This window comes from Ptychodera flava, chromosome 2 (genome assembly GCF_041260155.1).
Source record: "Ptychodera flava strain L36383 chromosome 2, AS_Pfla_20210202, whole genome shotgun sequence".
Classification (NCBI taxonomy): Eukaryota; Metazoa; Hemichordata; class Enteropneusta; family Ptychoderidae; genus Ptychodera; species Ptychodera flava.
Genome location: NC_091929.1, coordinates 21172516 through 21193275, shown reverse-complemented (window position 1 = coordinate 21193275; position 20760 = coordinate 21172516). Strand labels below are relative to the sequence as shown.

Below are 20760 nucleotides of genomic sequence, written 5' to 3'. Positions count from 1 at the left end.
AAAATGAAGATAATTTGATTAATTTGAAATTTCTATCATATATCAATTATTTACATGATACAGAAACATAGATGATATCAATATTGATGACCGATCATAAAGCTCAACTCATATGTAAGTTTTCACAGCCAAGAAAGCCTGATACATACTGCAGAGATTTGATGGTGTATGACAGGTTCTGATTCACAAAACAGTCTTGGAGACTGTACAGATGAGTTTTGACAGCCAATGGCACATTCTGACTTACATGGTAGATTGAAAGTAAAATCATTTTAAAACTAGAAGGGAATCCCTATCAAAACTGCAAATTTTACACCATGTCATAATTCATATTTCTGATATCTTTTCGCAAAACCGCATATCTTTTCATGATACTGAAATTGATGTGTTCCCATAATATGTCATCCATCCTCATTTCTTAGAACCGTTCCACCCCTTTTTCCTGTATAGATGTCCAACTTTGCCATTGTTAGCTATGTAATTGGGCTAGACCATTGTGTTAAAAGTTATTTTACAAATTGTGGTCCATTACAACAATATTTAGGGTCAAGAACAAATCAAACATTTTCCCCCAAGAACCTTTGAAACGCTGACATCACAATATGTGAAGAAAGGATCATTCAAATCAATTTGATTTATACAGAAACAACATTGTCTATATCACACTTGGTCTTTGTTGGCAAGATGACTACAGCTATTGAGAACAGCAATGATATAAGCCAAGGTTGAAACGTCAGTATTATCTCTTTAGAGGGAATGTTATTGTAGAATATGCCTCAGGGATAAATCTTTGGACTCTCATTGACAGTATACTTTTAGCCTACCACTTGTTGGGGCTCATTTTATAGAGTAACTAAAGATTTTACAGGCATGGTTTTGTGAAAATCAGGAATTTTATTTTCCTCCACAGGAGATAAAAAAGGATGGTGGCCTTTTTGAATTTCAAATTTCAGGTAAATGTTGGATAATTTGTTTCTTTAGTGCCAAATCTTGCATGGTGAGATCTAATTTTACTTTTTTTAAAAGAGAATGGTCGAAAGTTTGCATGAGGAAAGTTTGAGCAACCTTTTATTTTCAAGGCACATACTACCTTTATAATCAGATTAAAATCAAACCAATTATACAGCAGATTACTTTTAAGACTACTGACAACATGCACCGTTGTAAAGTGTTCTGTGATTGATCAACTCACCTTATGGATCAACAGTAGTAAGAAAGAACCTGTTTGGTAACAAGCAAGTCATCAGTATGTTGTACGTGTTGAAAAGATCATAATTTTGCACAAACATAGACAGACACAAATGCATTCCAGCATCACTCATATGCACATTCATACATTTTAAGATCTGTTTTTCAAATTTTGAAACTTTTAAAATTCCACACTTTACCAAAGCTACTGCAGGGAGGGTAAATTAAAAATGCCACAAAATCTTTGAATAAAGGTTTGAAAGTTTTTATTTAGACAGCAAATATTTGGCAGTCGCACACTTTGCTTCTAAAAATCTACTAAAAAGTATGCAATTGTAGTTGTGACCTTAAAAAAAAGACCAGTTAGAACTATGGCACTTTTATTGACTTGAATGAAAAACTTGCCACCCTGTTCTAGTTATTGTTATTCAAGCTAATTAACATACTCTTTTCTTATTGGTGTTTGATATTACCTAATTTGCATGTTAAATCAAAGTAGTGGTAAAATATTTACTGGTGAAGTTGTATAAGCATTGTGTAAAACTGCAAATCAAAGCACGCTGAAATGTAATTTTTGTGCAATAAAGTCCACAATTTTCATAAATATTCTTCAGTAAGATCCACTTCTGAATAATCAACAACCTCCTCAGGTTTTAGAACGTGCCATCCAATTGGTTACTTAACCAAAAGTTTGCGAACATTGCAGATAGCTGACCAATGAAAGTCACAAATACATACATCTCAAGTATAAATTCATAGAAAGTTCATGGAAATGTTTGAAAGGGACAAAGTTGCAATCTTGATGTGAAGTTTCTGAAAATGACTGGAAATGACTTTTTTAATGATTTTATACCTTGCTCCTGCCAAAATTGTGAGAAATTTCATTTCTAAGTTATTTAGCCTTCCTCTCTAGCAAGCAGAGTTAAAAACATTTGCATGAAAAAATCATCAAAGAATGCAAAAAAGATAACAGCTTTGTCCCTTTGATTGAAAAGCCTTTGAAGAATAAATCAATAATACCATCCCCTGAAAGAACAGAAAATTCTGCAGATAAAGAGTAGTCTTCAATGGGTAAAGGCATTTTGTGATCATACATTCCATAACCTGATATAGCTCAAGCAAAATATCTTTTTATTCTCCTCGATAATCACAACCAATTTTAAAACAGTAGTCAAAGTGATACGCCACAACATTCCTTGATGGGAATTGTACGGAGAGCTCTTCAGCATAACTAACACCCATTTCAATTTTGGAATTATTTGCACTAAATGGAACAGCCCTAGACCATCGCTGCTCTTGTCCTCATTTCTATAAAATCTTGAATCTGATGAAAACAATGGCATTCTGCTCACTTTGCCTTCTTATTTTGAAAATGGTAGTATTATGATTTTTTTGGATCTTTTTCTGTTAAAGGTACCAGATCCCTAATTGGACTTACATGAAATACACAGTTTTATGTAAACTGATGACTTCTATTAAACTATGGGAACATCTTCCTGTCAACAACATATAATTAAAAAAAACATTAAAATGGTAACTGTATGATTAAAAGATGAGAAACCTTAATTGAAAGCAATCTTGGCAATACTGTGAAAGGTTGAATTGTACTTTTTCTGAACATGTGATGCCCTAATGTTTAATATGGACAATGTAATTATCGTGTAATTTGTAACTTTAGGGTTTTTTCACTTTAGCGTAATATTTAACTGTGGCTTTCATAAACATGTAATATTTACCTGTGGCTTTCATAAACTTTTTAACAGATGTTGTGTATTTCAAGTAAGCCAACTGAGGAGCTGTAATTCCTAAAAGACTGTGGATAATTAATATACATGACACATGTTTCTTCACAAAAAAGAAATGACAGATGGTTGTGAATAACAGTGTATGAATTCATCATTGTATTGACAATACAAAAAATATAATTACAGTTCCTAATGTTGCAAATATCAATTAAATTGATACGTTTGAGTTTCATACAGTCTATTTCTTTGATACAATGTTTCAATTTCATACAAAGTTCCAGTCTTTAATACAATGTTTCAATTTTATACAAAGTTTCAATCTCTTTGTGAAATGTCATTAATATTTCATTTGACAATGGTGATTTCCTGTGCAGAAGTTTGTGTGGAGTTTGTTTGAGTTGTCTAACCATGATCCTTTGCAGTAATACTTTCTGACTTCCAAGGAGGAGAATTTATGTGTCATATGTTTTTCACTATCAACAGCCTTTGAGGTAATTGCACCTTGTCTCTCTTGACATTGGTTGTTCTATGAACATGAAATCTTTTGTAATATGCAAAATAGCCTGCTGTTGCTAAGCGACGATTTTCACCCTGAAAATTTCTACATTGCACACAGTCAAAGTTTTTTTCTTATAAATACAGCTAGATCACCAAAACACAATCATGAAAGAGTACACTGGAAGTTTGACATTAACAAGAAATATAAACAGTCCTTGCAAAATTCTACATTTTCATTAAAAAAGTTGGTATTAATTAATTACTAAAAATCAAAGGCACTCTATACACACGTTAATTCACTAGAAAACTAAAAGATCTAAAGAGTTCTCCAGCAATCAGAATTACTCATGGTTTTACATCTGAAAACAGCCAGAAATAGAAATTTTGTATTTACTACATGTATACAAGGTAGAAAAACCATAGATAACTTTTTCAAAGTCTTTATTTTCTGTGAATGTCATAATAAAAATAAGCTTTAGAATTTGTACTTTTTTCTTTTATTTGAAAAAAATAGTACGTCATATAAAGTATGAAAAATATGTTGCTGCATAATTTGCATTTTGATGTCAGCCATCTGGTTTATATTCAATGAGGTATGTAAAATGCCTACTACCAAATGAAAAGAAAAAACTCCGTGAAAGTCTATGAGGGTATGGTGAATGTGAATTAATGATATAAAAAGAAAAAAATCAAAGTTTTTCTGTATCTTGAAAATTACGTTGTGTGTTTTTACCAGTTATTGACTACATAAGCATCTAATTGGTTAAATGTGTACTGTGTTTCCAGTTAACCAAACATTTTATCGTTTATGAAGTTGCACATGATATGTGATTTTCCTGTCTCTGATTGGCTGATACACCAGCAGTGACAAATTACATTTGATCCAATAAAGAGAATTTTACATCTGAACTTGAACAAAATGGGCTGCCTGGGGAAAGGTTAATTTTGCTACGGAAAAAGGAAGCATTTTTGCCTTTGTTAATATTGAAAATATATCTACATGTCTCGGGATAACATGCTCAACAGCCATGGCTGACGCAGGTGCCCATAGTAAGGCGTGGAGAATATCCATGGTAACACCTGAGAAGCATCAACGCACAGATAGTATCCATAGTGACAAGACAGTATCCATGGCAACAACTGGACTGAGTATTTCCTCAACAATATGATGAATGGTGTGTGAAGTAAATACTTGTGAAGACATAAGTCTTTAAATTATTGAGATAATATTTGCATGGCACATTATCTGACCACTACTGATTCTAGATGAGGGTTCTATGCATCCACACCTATTCTACGTCCAGTCAAAGTGTAATGAGAAACATTATGAAACTATACATGAGTTTGAAATTTATTCAACAGTCATTATTAAACAATGTTAGGTTCATTTTCCTTATAATCTTTGTCAAACATTCAAATTAAGGTATTCAAATACAAATATATTAATTCCCTGCAGGGAGACTACGGCAACAAAAAGTTAAAGCATTCACTTTTTCTTTGTTTTGACAAGAAAATGCTTTGCCTAGGCACTGACTGCATACATTTTAAAATCTGAAAGACTTTGAGTGAGAAAATGAAGAGTTATAAGGAAGAATTCAAATCCAAGCTACACTACAAGAAACTTATAATGAGTTAGCATGTTGAATGCTCACAGGTTTTTCTCATCAACTGGAAAATTAACAAATAAATTCTGAAAACTGACTCAGGGAAAATTGCTTTTATCTGTCAATCAAATCTAAAAATGTATTTTGAGACTTTTTTGAAATTTTTTACATCATTGCTGCTGGAAACCTCACACTGTTTAGACATGTGTGCGTATGACAGCAAATTTGCTAAAGGATCAACCATATTACCCATAATGCAACTCACTTGGTGCTACCAAAAGAAGCTTGGACCATAGATCGCATAAGTACCAAATTTCCCTCTACTGTCTGTGTATAGACCTCTGTACAGCTTTAGTCAAACTCTTAGTTTGTAAAGACTAAATTTACAAATGTTTTGTGACTTGCAAATGTATAGGCTTTCTTAGTATTTTCCCACCATCCACTTCACTTGCTTATGCCTATTTAGCTAGAGGGTCCTAGTGATTCATTACCATCCTCTAGCTTACTGTGTTTTGTGAAGACTAATGCAGCCATGTTTCTCTAGCTTTGATAAATTTCACAAAAGATTCTTTCTACATACACTGGAACATATACGGTTTTACGAAATAAATGACGTAACTCAAGAAAAATAAATTGTTTCTGTGTCCACAGATGAGTCAAATCTCTGAATGAAAGTCTGGAACTTTTGTGAAAATACTGAAACAGTCTCTCCTAACTGAGTGAAAAAATGACCAAAAAACACTGAAAAGGAAATTTAAACATTAATGGAACAGTAAATCTGCCTGAATCTCAATGTGTGGAAAGGGTCTGAGTGTCTAGATAATGCTATATATGAAATGATGCATAATCTAAAAAAAGTCGATGACCCTGAGATGTTTAATACCAAACAGTGATAAAATGAAATATAAGGTATAGGAAGAAAGTGAAGATACGGAAAGTGAGAAAGGACATGACAGAGAGTCTTTTTGTGCTTGGGAAATTTGAAAGTGACATTTTCACAAACAGTCTTGTACACTTCTCTTGCTGTGACCAATCAAGGTTCACATGTGTCTCATGTGATCAAGATGAACATCCAATCAGAAAGTCCGAAAAAGTCACTTTGTGAGTTGGTAATAGCAAAATTCTGTGCATTTATGAAACTCGTTTGTTCTGTTTTGGAATAAAAATTAATACACAAACCTACATTAAAAAAGAAAAAAATCTTTCATAAAACATTAGCTTCTGAGAAATAGGTTGCAACACGACTGCATTACATGAATGTTTGTTTTTCATTTATGAAAATACTGAACTGTTATTTTGACCAGTGGTGATTTTTATATATTTTTGCTTTTCTTCAGCAAATTTAATGCCTGGATAGTCCCATACTAAAATTTGATCCAACTGTATAGTTTGATAAAGAAGGGATCTACATCTGCTATGTTGAAGTGTCTCTCACCAATTATAAATGTTCAAAATTACCTACAGTTGAGACTTTGGGTGTATTTGGTGGTACTATCGATGCACATATCCTATTACAACAGTCAAACAATATGTACATGTAATCTATCTACCTGTATTCTGGATAAAATATGCAGCATGTGATTGCGTACATTGTAAGTAGCACTGCCCTTCTCATTGGCTGTTGCTATGGAAGCTAACCACCGTGTGATTATGTAAATTTTCATTATGTAAATTTGATGTGACTGGGTTAATGCCTTTGAGCAAATTTGAGGTTTACATGAAAAAACTACGATGAAAGCTGCAGCCATTTTATTCTTACGTGTCAGAATGTCAGTGAAATGAGACATGTAATTAAAAGGGTAATTTATTATCAATCATTTTTAATCAGTACTAATTTTCATATTTAGAGCTAGATGATATTAATATAATTTCTCAAATGTCAAGTTTGTGACTATGTGATATGAGGATTCACACATTCTAAAATTTTGAGTAACAAAGCAAACTAAAATGGCCTCACTGCAAGTTTGAAAATATGTTGACCCTTAAGTTTACAAAAGCTAAGTTTTTATCGGGAAAAAAGTTGAAATTTCAAACTCACAATCACGCAGCAATCTCTCTTACAAAGGTCAAGGTTCAATCTGAAGTAAAATAGTTTGAATCTATCAAACGTCAATCTTGAAGTTTAATTCTGACAGGAGTGCAATTCAATATCATCAACAGTGACTTGAGATCTGTTCGGGAGACGTACATCATCTCCCCAGTGACAGTTTGGTCACCGCACTAACCAAAGCGTCATTCTCCTCTCGTAGGCGATCGATTTCCATTTCTGCTGCATCTAAGTTCTGAAATTCAAAACGTGAAAAGGGAGAGAATGAGTAAATTATGGGTGATCAGAGAAATTGGTTCACCATCATTGCAAAATATCTTTAAATGGCTATTGTCTTCACGGAACGTATCTGCATCAGTTAAAATATACTGAGGTTTTTTTTCACCCCTCCCTTGCAGCAAACATTGGTATGACCCTTGTCTGTTGAGTGTCACATTGAACACACAATCAGAGCCACAGGTGTGTGCCCCATACCTTTTGTCAAAACAGGCACATGTGTATGATTCTGTATGTTCAAATGTGCATGAGCACAACATCAATATATTTGTAATTTAATACAACAACTTCATGATCCCAGTTTGGGAATGAAACACTTGGATTGTTTTATCTGTGACAAAAGGTGGACATGATTATAATTTTAATCACATGCTTTTTTGATTATGTAGTTAATCAAAAACGTAGAGTTAGTACTTTTCTTAGGCTCTCGTTTTCTTCTTGTAGTCTGTTAATTGTCTGTTCAGCCTCAGCATGCCGGCGATTCAATCGTCGGGTTTCACGTCTCTCCCTGTCATACAACTGTTTATGGATAAAACAGCATGCACAAAGGATGAAAGGAAAAACATTTGTTAGTTTAGTTGTTATAAAATGGAATATCAGAGCATATTAAATCAAGTCAAATGCTGAGGTGGTTAACGTTTCTGAAACATTATCAAATCATGTACTGAGCTACAAAATTACTTTTCAAATTTAACATTTTATGAAACTGCACACATATATAGGGATCCAAAAGAATTGTGAATCTTAAAATATGAATAGGAACATCATTTTTATCATTGCAAAGTCAACCTTTGTTGGACTTGAAAACAAAGGCCAAGATTTACTGACAAACCTTTTTGTAATTTTCTGTTGGGCTTTCAGGGGGTACATAGAATAGATGTGTTTCGCTTTCGAGTGAACCTGGCGATGAGGTTGTCTTTTCTTCACGCCTTGCTCTCCTTGCGCGACGCATTTGAGCCAACGAGATACGAGTGTCTTCCTCTCCATTTTGGACTTCTTCAGTTATCCTGGACCGCAACTGAGTCGTTTCCTGTTCTGTGACGTTTTTGTCTTTGGAGTCAACCTCATCAGTGTGGTGTGGAACATGCTCTCCCTGTTCAATACTGTTATCGCATGTTACCTGTTTGACGCTGTCGTCGCGTGTGACTGCTTTCACCTCATTGTTGCACGATACCTGTTCAACACTATCATCGCAAGTTACCTGTTCAACACTGTCATCACATGTTACCTGTTCAACGCTGTTGTTGCAAGTTACCAGTTCAATGCTATCTTCACACGTTATTTGTTCCACACTGTCATCGCAAGTTACCTGTTCAACGCTATCTTCACATGCTATTTGTTCCACACGGTCATCATAAACAACCTTTTCAACACTGTCATCGCAGGTTATTCGAATTTCTGGCGTAATCATTGTACTTCTCTCAGGCTCTGTACCCTCTTTAGTGAAATCATCCCTACTGAATATTTGTCTGCTATTTCTTTCCTCTGGTGCAAGTGGTGAATCTGTCCGTTTGTGCCTCGCTGACAGCCGTGGTGACTGATTTGGTGAAAGATTTCCTTGGGGCGAATATCTCTGTGACTGCACAGGTGAAAAGCTTTCTGAGTCCCTAGACGCATTGTTATCTGTATGTTCAGTGCTTGTCGGTGTTGAAGTTAATGAAATGTCAGAGTTAGATGAATCAGCATGCAAACTGTTATTGGGAAAACATGAAAGAAATAGCGTCAGTGATTCTGTAGCTCCTATTCTGTCTTAATTGTTAAAGGGTTACATACATGCAATCAGAAGTACGTTGAAATACAATGTACTGGCCTTCCCATGTACATCTACAATGCAATTTTGACAAATGAATTCTAATCTGAGCTGAAATTAAGTTAGTAACAATACAGGGTCAACAATTCATAGATTCAAAGTCACCAAAAATTCAGGGACTTTCCAGGAGCGTGACGGTTGCTGCAATAATATCGGACTTTAAACAAATACAGGCTTTATCCTGAATAGTTGATTATGGATGAAGATCATAAAGCTATATTTTATTAACGGTGAAAATACAGAAAAATACATCAACGGCTACAGCTTGTAGAGTTTTGATTGTCATATTTGTATGAGTGAAAGATTTTCAATGTTCATTATGGTCCTTAAGCTTTGCTTTGATGAACTTTACTTTAACAATATGCTTTGAGTTTCATGATTTTCATAACCATGCATAGATTCTCTAGTGATACTAAAATGAAGATATCATGTTACGTTTTAGTGACCTAAAAAAGGCCCATTTTTACATCAAACTTTAATTTCAAGAATAGAACCTCTGACTTTAAATGTAGACTTTGAATCTTGACCAAAACAAAACCGAAAAAACAAAAAAGCTCAGCATCTGAGAAAGCATATTATTTGTGTACATGATATTCATAAGACCTTTGCAAGACCTTTATAAAAATATTTAAGAGTTTAAATCTCTTAAATCCTGCAGTAACATTACATAAAATTAATATAACTCTCTTATTAAATTCATTTCATGTCAAAAAGGAAAAATGAACAGCTTTTATTACTTACCGTGAGCCATATCTTTTTGAATCTGTTATACTACTCTGCAAGAAATAGAAGAAAAAATGTTAATGACATTGTTAATTTTCATGAATAATTCATGAATATTTCATGAATAAACCTTATGTAAATGTGAAATAATACAATTCTAAACATTATGAGGAATCCGTCTTCTTGCTTGAACAAGGTCTCATCACAATGCTGTTTAGACTGTATGTACAGCAGACAAATGATAAAGAGGTGGATGACCTTTGAACAAATCCAAGCAGAGCTAGAGGGCACAAAATAAGATCAGTTTCCGGTCATAACCTACATCACTTCCAGACCTGCACACCATGTCATTTTTCTCCTTTATACATTTATTCAACAAAATTCTAGCCACAGTAGTTCTGAACAAAATGGCTGCCACACAACCATAATTATTCATTGTATTACATCATTTAAATTAATCGCTTGATCATGATGTATGGAAGCGTCTTTTCTTCATACCTCTACAATGAAGGAACAGAAATTTTGCAATATAGAAAAAAGGAAGGTTATTGTAACATTAATGCGTCTCATATAAAAGTAGTTACAGAAAAGTACAAAAGAAATTCACACTGTTGCATCATTTTAGCAGAATGTAATGGACCAGAACTAAATTTATTTTTTTCTTGTATAGATATCACAGATGGCAAACCAAGCAGAGTTAGGGAACTCAGAATTATCCTTGCAATGTAAGGAAACTGAAGAGTTCTGCCTAACGTGACCACTGCATTCAGCTTAGTAGAGTTAGGCAAATCACAGTCATCCATACGAAGTGCATAGCTTGCGAAGAAGGTATGCCAAAGATGTTACGAATGTGCGCACACAGTGTAAATTCACACAGCCCAGATTTCTAGAATTTCTCTTTATTTACTCAAAGTTTTACCCAGCATAGGGGTCCCCTTTGAACACAGCTTTGCATTTCACTGCATTTGAACATTACATTCAGTAAGCCATCCAACCCATTAGAATTCAGAACGCACGGTCCACACACAAGATTTTTTTGTCTCGGGGACACAAAAACCACCATTCATGAAAGAATTAAATCACAGCGGAGATCAGACTAGGGCATATGCACTGCACAAAATGTTTACACAGAAACACATGGCTAAACAAATTCACTTGGGATTTTTTTCACCTTTTGAAAGTGTTTCCTTCCACTTCACCTGAAACTATGAGTCCTTTAAAAACTTTTTTAACCAAAAAAGCAAAACACATAATGCTACCTTTCTATGCTACTAAATTAAAGGATCAGGAAAACAAGACACAAATAAATCAATCAAAAGAGTTTGAAGAATTCAACTTGTAGGGTATGTCATGTTCTCTTGCATGGTGACAACAGGACATGACCGGTCATGTAAAATTTAAGACAATACCCTTTTATACTGTGAAATGGTTTCTTCCAAAAGACAGCCTCAAGGTTTTTCTGTTTTTCTTTCCGGCTGTATTCACATGAAATAGTTTTAGCCATGTATTTTTTCTGCAGGATGCTGGAGGGTGTAGATGCAGGGGTACATAATTTTCTTGTGTTGGGGTTTGTTATTTCAATTCTACTTGGTTTTATGAGACATAGTCCACACTGGGTGATTGTTCTCTGGTGGTCAAACCGTGTTTTGAAATTTGTCATTTAAGGTGGGAAATTGTCTTAACTGAATAAATCATACCAGTTTCCTCCAAAAAGTGACAATAAATAAGAGATTACATGATGATGCATTTTTATGAATTTTCGAGCACCTTTTTTATACTTGTCAACTGTGGGCATGAATGTATTTCTAAAACACCTAATGTAAATTTTTTATTGAAAAATTCTTCTTAGACACCATCCATTCCACCAGGGATAAAAGGTGACAAAGAGGTACCATTGTCATCGGAAGCAATAAGGGTTCGGAGAAGCAAATGTTGAATTTTCAGTTGAGCTTCTTAGTGTCATATTGACTCCAACAGAAACAAAAGCATGTGACTCCAACTTTAGTTATTGACTGTGACTGAAATAAAACCCACTACAGACAACCATGTATGAGGACAAGTACATGCATATGAAGGCGTCATATATAATTATAATAAAACAATTGCAGTCATAAAATTTGTGACCAAACTTTAAAATGAAGCGGTTTTGATCTGGAAATTAGGCTCCTTCATGTACAGTTCATGTACATTTTATGTACATTCATGTACATTTTGTGTACAGTTGAAAATGGACCAAGAAATCTACTAATTATCACGTTAATGTCATTTTAAATGAAAGTAAACTATACTGCTGCATACACCTTGAACATCAATACCCCTATCGCTAAATGCATCTGCCCAATAAAAACAGGGTTGAAACAAAAAACAATAGCAAATGGGTATTGCTAGTGTTACTGCTTATAGATATAATTTGCATGATTGCGTGATGTACTTTGACATCAAATAGCAAAGAATAAAACAGGTGATATTATGCTATCAAGCAGCTGATCTGTTGGCATGTCTGTCTAATTTTACTTCAAAAATAACATGATTTAGTTGGTGCTCTGGTATTTGACCTCCAGAGATCGATCTCAGCATCCCCCTTGAAAATTTCTTGAATAGTTGAAAAACAAATGGCAAATGCATATGAAATGAGATTATTATCACTGAGTACGGTGTCAACCTGAATTAATTCAATGACGGATGAACCAAATGGGCATTTATTTTAAGATATATAAGTCATGAAATTGAGTTTACTGAACTCTGCCAAGAAATCAACACACATTTCTGATATCAGAAACTATACCATTTTGTACAAATTTTGAGTATAGCTGTGAAAAAAAGAAATTGTATCAAACAATATTTTCCCCCATATATTTGTAGCTTTAAAAATATCTAGCAATATTTTGGATATGCACAATACATTGTTCTTACAACATGCACACTGATAAAAATCAACCAGTTATTAAAATTTGAATTTGAAGACGTATCAAGTAATATTCAGTAGATAATTAAATTTTACTGAAACATAAAAGGTGAAACAAGAGAATAATTATTTTCATACAACTATGAAAATACATCGCTGACTCAAGTTACTAGGGTTTTGACCTTTGACCTGATGGTGTGTTGCCTTGATTAAATATGTAGATAAGCCAACATTCAAGTTTCTTTTACCAGCTGTCATGGTTGATCCGCATTCTTCCGAGTATGGAAAATCGAACCATAAAAACTCTGTGCAAGTCATTTCAAAGCATCTGAATTATTCCATGAAGCTAGGGGCTTGTCATTTGTCCTTTGATCGGGAGGGAATTTGAATTTCCTAATTGAAGAAGAAAGTCTATTGCGTACTTCATAGCAGAGGACACTGCCCCATACAATGCTTTCAGATAGACATCACAATTCTGCACCAAGTATCTATCTCTGCATGTAACTTGTAAGTATTAAGTATATTATAGCGTTCAGACTGTTGTAGGACTGGTCTGTGTTATTTGGAACACATATTTCCAACACGCTGTTTTGTGCAAAGTTATGTGTACCTGGTTCAATAGACCACCATAGGTAATTAAATATCATTTCATGGCCATTTTACGAGAAATAAATTTGCGCATTTTACCATGTTGGGTGTGCGTATACACTCAACCTTGTGCTGATGATGATCGACCTTCATGACAAAAACCCTGTTACAACACACTTAAATTGATGTGTTATGAATGTGTTTTTAATAATTACCTAAAATCCTTATCATGAACAAGAGTACAAAGATATTTATTTCAAAAAATGTTGAAACCCTCTCCCCCAGATCATATGGATTGACCCTGATAATAGATTTGATGAAGTCTGATCGCAATGAGATGGCTTATCAACCTTGCACAGAGGCCTGGTTGGTAATATTTATATAGCTGTCACAGAGCTGGTGTGATGCACCACCTGGTATGGTATATAGCAACTGTCTATATCTCCTACAGTAGGGAAGATGACGTCAAAACTAACAGATGTACATCACAGTCTTGCTTACTGAGATGTGACCATGTTGAATAGTTTGTAAAGCAAAAAAAACGTCTTGGGTGCCAATTAGTTTGGACAGTTGTTTGAATGTGACCTTGTCATTTCATACGCACTCCTACTGACATAAAGATTGAAATGTGTACACAAGATGACTGCACACTGAACCATTTATTCCACTGTCAATGATAAAGGTATATATACCAGTATATATATATATATATATATATATATATATATATATATATATATATATATATACACACTACTTGTTGGGGCTGAGGTCATATTCTTTCTGATCTACCACTTGTGGGCCGGGGTTCGTTTGAAGCTCTTGGAGTATCATTTTCACAAGATTAGTTTTGCAAAAATCGAAAATTGAAATTCTTTCCAATAGTACAAAAGAAGGTGAGGCTGGCTTTTATTACAAGTTATTACAACAGAATAACAATAACAGAAACTATGAAAAGTTAGACAGCTGATCGAGCTTAAACATGAAATTATCCAGGGCAATGAAAGGGGGGAACCAATGTTTTTCCAGCGATGTAATCTTAGTAAGTGCGGTACTGTTAACATTTGGGGGATGTAACTTATAAGGGTAAGAAATATTGCACTCGTGTGTTGTTTATTGACCCCACGTTGATTTTGTTGTAAGCATGCTGTAACCTTTGCCCTAATGAACATCCAGGGCTGTGAGTGTGGACAAGATTTAAAATATGAGCCACCAAATGTTGGACATTAATTTCACCAGTCTCGTGTCAGAGAGGCAGGCGGTCCCACACTTTGAAATAAACTTAATTTAATACAATGCGGCTTCCAGCAAAGCAGACAGAAAGTCTTGTCATATTAATATTAATGGACCACACACGAGTAACATATTAAATAATATTCACAAGACAACACATGGTTTTGTTGATCTTTCCTTTTTCTTTGAAGCAAGCGGATGCCTGCACAGTTTGTCAGTATTTTGACACTTTATGCTGCTGTTAAGAGTTCGTGTAATTATTTCATTATTGCTACGAAACTTTCTAAATTAACTGTTGCATCCTAGCTCTCACATAAATGTTCACTGTTTGGGTAAAACATCCCTCCACTATCCTGCCGGGACTATATGGTTTGACCGACATTTGTTGAGTGATACGACCTTTATATGACCTTTTTGTCAAAAGGCATATTAGACAATATTAATACTCATTTGTAATACACAAATGGCACCGCTCTAATAATGACTGTTTTAGTTAAGGGCAGTCAAAAATGATACCAGGGTTCCAAAGTCATTTTACTGAGGTTCCTGTTGGAATATACTAAGTCTTCGGTCTTAGTTAGTGACCACTACCTATCTGACTTACAGATTGATATATGGTGGGTGCCACATGTGGGGCAGGATGCGCTTACTATTTTCGAAACACCTGACATCACTTCTTGTTCTTCTGGCCAGAGGTCCAAATATCTTTCTTTCATGAATATGACTTTGTTTGTCACGTGTCTGTGCTGTTTGTGTCTATGTTTACAACTATTGTCTTACAAATTCTGACCTAATGTCATTGGATTATGGATTGGTATGATTACGATTATTTTTCTTGTACTCTATAAAACGGTGTTTTTAGCATCGTTTAGATTACTAGTCTAGTTGATGTATCAACTACAATCCGATAGGGAAAGCAGAATTGTTAAGTTCCCAAATTACTTACTATTGTTCCCCAACCTTAACACAAAACTATAATAAAGCAAAATTTTGTACAGAAATTTGCCAATGGTTGATACACCAAACTGTAACTATGATGCAGCTGCTGTAGGCATGCTACCTGTTATTGGCATTTAAAGTCTGGGGACAACAAACATATTATTAAGTCTTGTATCCCCTAGTTTTGAATTATACAGTTTTAAGTTAAAACAATTATACACACTGAACTGGGACACCAATTGTAAGTATATCATAAATTGAGTTTCTCCTGGAATAACGTCACATTGATTGGAACTTTCAATTTGGACAATCTGAGCATGATTAATTGGTCTTAAGGGTAAAAGATTAGCATGACCAATGAGTTCTTACTGCTGATGATCAAAATGAACATCAACCATTTTAAAGCTGTCAAACTAGCTGAGTTTTAGACATTGAAATCAGAGGTATTTTTACTAATAGGTATTTAAATAATATTAAATTTGGAGGGGAAAAGCTGTTTGCAAAAGCACTCCTCCTAAGGCAAGGCTGGAAAACATTCTCATCCTGCCCGCTTAGTTTTGCTCCCATCCTCCTATCCACTACACCCCCTCAAATCACAAAACCTCCCGTACCAGCCCTATTCTAGACCAGTGAGACTGGTTTGAAAAGAATCTTTACCCTTAAATATAAAAAAAATTATCGATAACATTTTTTCACCAGGTAATGCTATTGACTTTAAACCATTGTGCATTTGAGGTGGCCAGACTTCTATTCTTCCATGCATGTAATTTCTTTTTTGAATAAACCCAGCCACTTTTCTTTTTTTCGCACCAATAACTATCATTTGTAGCTGAGGAATTGTTCTCAGCAGGTGAAATTCTAGACACTTGTGCTAAATTTCAGGTCTTTGCCTATTTGCTAATGACCTTAAGTGGTCTTGTATAGGCGATCGAAAAGTGTGACAGAGTGACCAAGTGGAGTACGTTGATACCCAAGAGAATTGAGAGAGTTGTGACCACGTGGTGTTTGTTGATAGCAGAGTGTAATTGATACTCTTTCATTCTTGTAAACAATTTGTACATACCTACGAAAAGGTGTTTTGCTGGTCCTTATTTAAAGCAAATTAAAAAAAAGAAACTGAATGCTGTTTATCCTTTCACCCAATTTTTCTGTTTATAAATCATACATGAGAGGAAAAAGGTTACAGGGACCACCCTATTTTTTTTACATATATTAGATCAGCCTCCTTGAAAACAATAGGGTAAAAAGTCTGAGCCAAGGATCAAGTAAATATATAGCATATATCTCCTCCCTTCCTGTGTGTGTAATATGTAAATTAACTGCTGAGATGCTGATGTTACGGTAGAATTAATGTACCTTTAGGATAGATGTTCTGTCTCTCAAACTTTTACAATCCTTTTTTGATCTACCACTTGTGGGAGGCTCATTTTAGTGCAAATTCTGAAGGTAAATGGTCAATTCCAGGTACATATCTACATTTTCTTGGTGGCTGCATGATTGAAACAGTACCCTAGTCGTTCAATTGCTCTTGCATTAGAAAGCTATCAGCTTTCCTCTTGAAAGTGGGCCCAATATTGCTAATTATTTATGAAATCTTATCTACTGTACAAGTGACTATGACCTGCAGATCAGTTGTGTGAGTTTATGTAGTTGTTGAGTTGTTATGAAATACTTTATCACCGCTGTACCGTGATTCTAGGAGTGTGATTACAGGTCACGCTTCGACCGCTTACAATGAATGTACAGTACCATATGACATATTTTTGAAAACGATGAATCAAATTGTGTGTATACATTTGTCTTGTCAATCCCTATACTTTGACATGGGCAGATTTCTTTTAATCTTATCCAGTATTTTCTGTCATGTTTTGTTTGTGGAGGTCACACAAATTCCTGAATGCAGTGTATAATCTTCAATCTGGAAAAAACTTGACACTGGGAGTATGTACGCATGAAGTTGAAAACTTTTACCCTTTTACCAACATATTATGGCCAAACTTTGAGCGCTGTTCATATGGAATCAGGATTCTGCAGATTAACCCTTTGAGTGCCAAGATTAATTTTGTCGCCCTTTATAAAATATACTCTAGTCAATTTTTCTCAGATTTTTTGCCAAAATTTTGGTAACAAACTGTAGCCAATGAAATATGATGTCCATTTGGTCCAAAATTATAATAAAATTTCAGAAAAATTCATAAAAATTGGTAAAATGTGGCAGTAAAATTTGGTGGGAAAAAATTACAGCACTCAAAGGGTTAATAAATTGATAATTGATAGTTTGGAAAGAGTCAGCATAGTCTGAATAGCTCAAGATGTTAGAGTGAATTAATGAACTTTGGATATATATACACATTGATGACAGACATGATGCACCAAGTACTTCAGACAATAAATGTTATCATCAGCATAGGAATCCCACATGGCCACTCAGTGCTACAGCTGTATATCTGGCAGACCGACAGACCGGTTCTGGATTTTATCAAACAGGGTATGAATGAACAAAATGAGTTCTAGAGACTCTGCAACCAGATCAAACAGTCATCAGAGAGAATTCTGTCAAATACTGGGTATTCTTCTTTGCTATAATATGGTGATTAGAAGTACATTCGTGTACAAGAATTTTTTGGAATTTTTTATCATACAAAGCTAAGTATATCTTTACATTTATGTTTGACAATTGATATGAATGTACTTCGTTAGAATATGGTGATTAGAAGTGCATTCAGCATGCAAAACTAGGTATATCTTTATATTTATATGTTTGACAATTGATATGAATGTACTTTGTTAGAATATGGTGATTAGAAGTACATTCGTGTACAAGAATTTTTTGGAATTTTTTGCCCACACAAAACTTAGGTATACCATGATTATGCCCTACCTATCAGCCTTCTTCAACTATGGTTTATCATGGTCAATCATTGCCAATATCAACCATGGTCAGCATGTTTTAGGTTGACCATGGTCTCAGATTTAGCAATGTTTGACCATGGTCTGACCGTGGTGCCAATTCCCAAGCATGGTCAAACATGTTTGACCATGGTCAAGACCATGTTCAAACATGGTTATTGACCATGTCTAAACATGTTTCCACCATGTTTAACCATGTTTGAACCATGATACAGAAAGCAGGAAACTTCAGGCTTGACTTTCTTGTAACTTACTTGCTACCCCTAGGGGTTTAGGCCTGAAAGGCTTATTTCCTACTTTTCAATATGTTCTTTTGAAACTATTTTATGAATTAGATGGGAAAAAGTACCTGACCCTTAAGACGTTTGTCTAATCAGTAAATGAAATCAGCTATTCAATAATAAAAGTTAAGTTATTGAGAATATTACCAAACAAGAACTTATGTAATCACTAGTAAAAATTGCACCACAGTTCCACTTAGATAAGAGACTGCGTGAAGTTTTATATCTGCTTTAAGTTCAACAGGGTACGCTGTTTATGTGAAATTGAGGAGATGTGAAAGAATAGATGCTGTTCACATTGATAGCTTAACAGCCAATGAAGTTGCTAGCTCATTGTAGCATTATGGTTTTGCAGGATAAGTTGAGTGGCCAAATTGGAACAAAAGACACAAGTATAATATGGTAAGCTGCACACTAAATTATGATTTCTGTGAATGAAATGTTTTGCTGTCCATATTGTGAAGCATGTAACTGTGTCCCAAATACTTGAGAAACTGGGCATTTGTTACAACTTTGACAAAGTTGTCAAAGTTAATCCAGGGTTCTGTTTGTCTTTGTAGGTGCATAACATGAATAATTATCAACACAAACACATCACATGTTCATATCCAAACAATAGTGATGACTTTCAGATTGATAAGCATGCTGGGGATGGCACCAGATTTGTGGGTCATGACCTCATTTGACCTAGACATTGTTCCATCACCACTACATATCTGAAAACAAGTCGAGCTGTCAGAGTTCACACATGTGTACCATCGTCAAGCAGAATTCAATAAACAAACTGAACAGGAAAAATGTGAAGAAAACCGAACTTACTGCAGCTCGCTTACTTTTCATACATTTACTAAGAGTTTTTGTTCAGTCAGCAGAAAAGTTTCTTGTGCTTCTCCAAATTGCTTGATGTCACCTTGCCAATACAGTCTGTATGTGTATACTCTAATTATATTGTTGGCAATAGGGTATATCATCGTTCTCTCATTAATATACAAAAATAAATATTTGTCTGCATCTTCAATTACAGCTTCGAATAAGATTCATGAAAGAGCGACAAAAATACGACATAGTAGGTGACTGCTAGTGTAACAATGAATAATTAAAGACATTTTAACAGCTCAGACTACTTATTATAAGCTGCAATAAAGCAGCATGCATACAATACTGACAAAATTTTGTCCTATTCAAGCAGCAGTGTCCAATGTCGGACACACTCAGCTTTTTTTCGAAACAAGTCATCGTTGATGACCAGTCCCCACTTGTTAATAATGGGTACTTTGATTACATGTCCTCAGAGAGGATAGAGTCCTCTTCATTAATTAGGTCTGTGATAAAAATACTTTGATACAGATGGCGCTCAATGGCCAAGAATGAGTTCCATGGTGATGAAAACATAAAACCAATGTAGGCCACCATCCTAAAGTTCATAAAATGAGTCAACTAGGAATTAATCAACAGGATGTTGCAAAACATTTTTGCATACAATTCTAACACTTAACAGATTATCACTGGTACCATATTTCATAAAGTTTGATGCAGTATTTACAACACTATGAGATCAACATCTGTATCAAGTTTCATCACATTTGACGTTGTATTAATTTGTGGCTATATCACCCTAATTAGGAAAGTTCATTACTTATGCAATTACAAATTAATTAAAATGACACTGATAAATGTCTTTTTCAATGTTAAAGCAATGTGAGCTTAACATCGGTTAACATCTGTATAAAGTTTCATGAATTTGATGCAGTACATATTTCTTGACATATCAGCCTACTTACGAAACTTCAATAATTGACATGTTACTGCTACATGACGTGAAACAAATTGACGAGCATATGTATGAAATAGGTCAATGTCAACTTTGAATGATACTGGTGGAAATATGTCTGAGTTATGGCTCTGTACATGAAAACATCGTAATTAAATGGCTGCCTAGCAACATATTGGATCGTATCACAAAAAAAATCGACGTACATATGTATGACATAGGTCAATGTCCTTGTACCAACT

At 34.6% G+C, this 20760-nt stretch overlaps 1 protein-coding gene across 1 annotated transcript in view; it reads right to left on the bottom strand.

Moving 5' to 3' along the window:
• Window positions 1-1437: 1437 nt before the first annotated feature.
• LOC139116814 (protein starmaker-like) overlaps window positions 1438-20760 on the bottom strand; it is a 51900-nt gene continuing 32577 nt past the window's right edge. Inside the window, exons 3-6 of the mRNA XM_070679495.1 lie at window positions 9910-9944; window positions 8191-9049; window positions 7773-7877; window positions 1438-7317 (exon numbers count right to left, since the gene is read on the bottom strand). Of these exons, the coding sequence (XP_070535596.1) occupies window positions 7225-7317; window positions 7773-7877; window positions 8191-9049; window positions 9910-9944 (1092 nt within the window). The 3' untranslated portion in view covers window positions 1438-7224. The remainder of the gene's footprint in view (window positions 7318-7772; window positions 7878-8190; window positions 9050-9909; window positions 9945-20760) is intronic.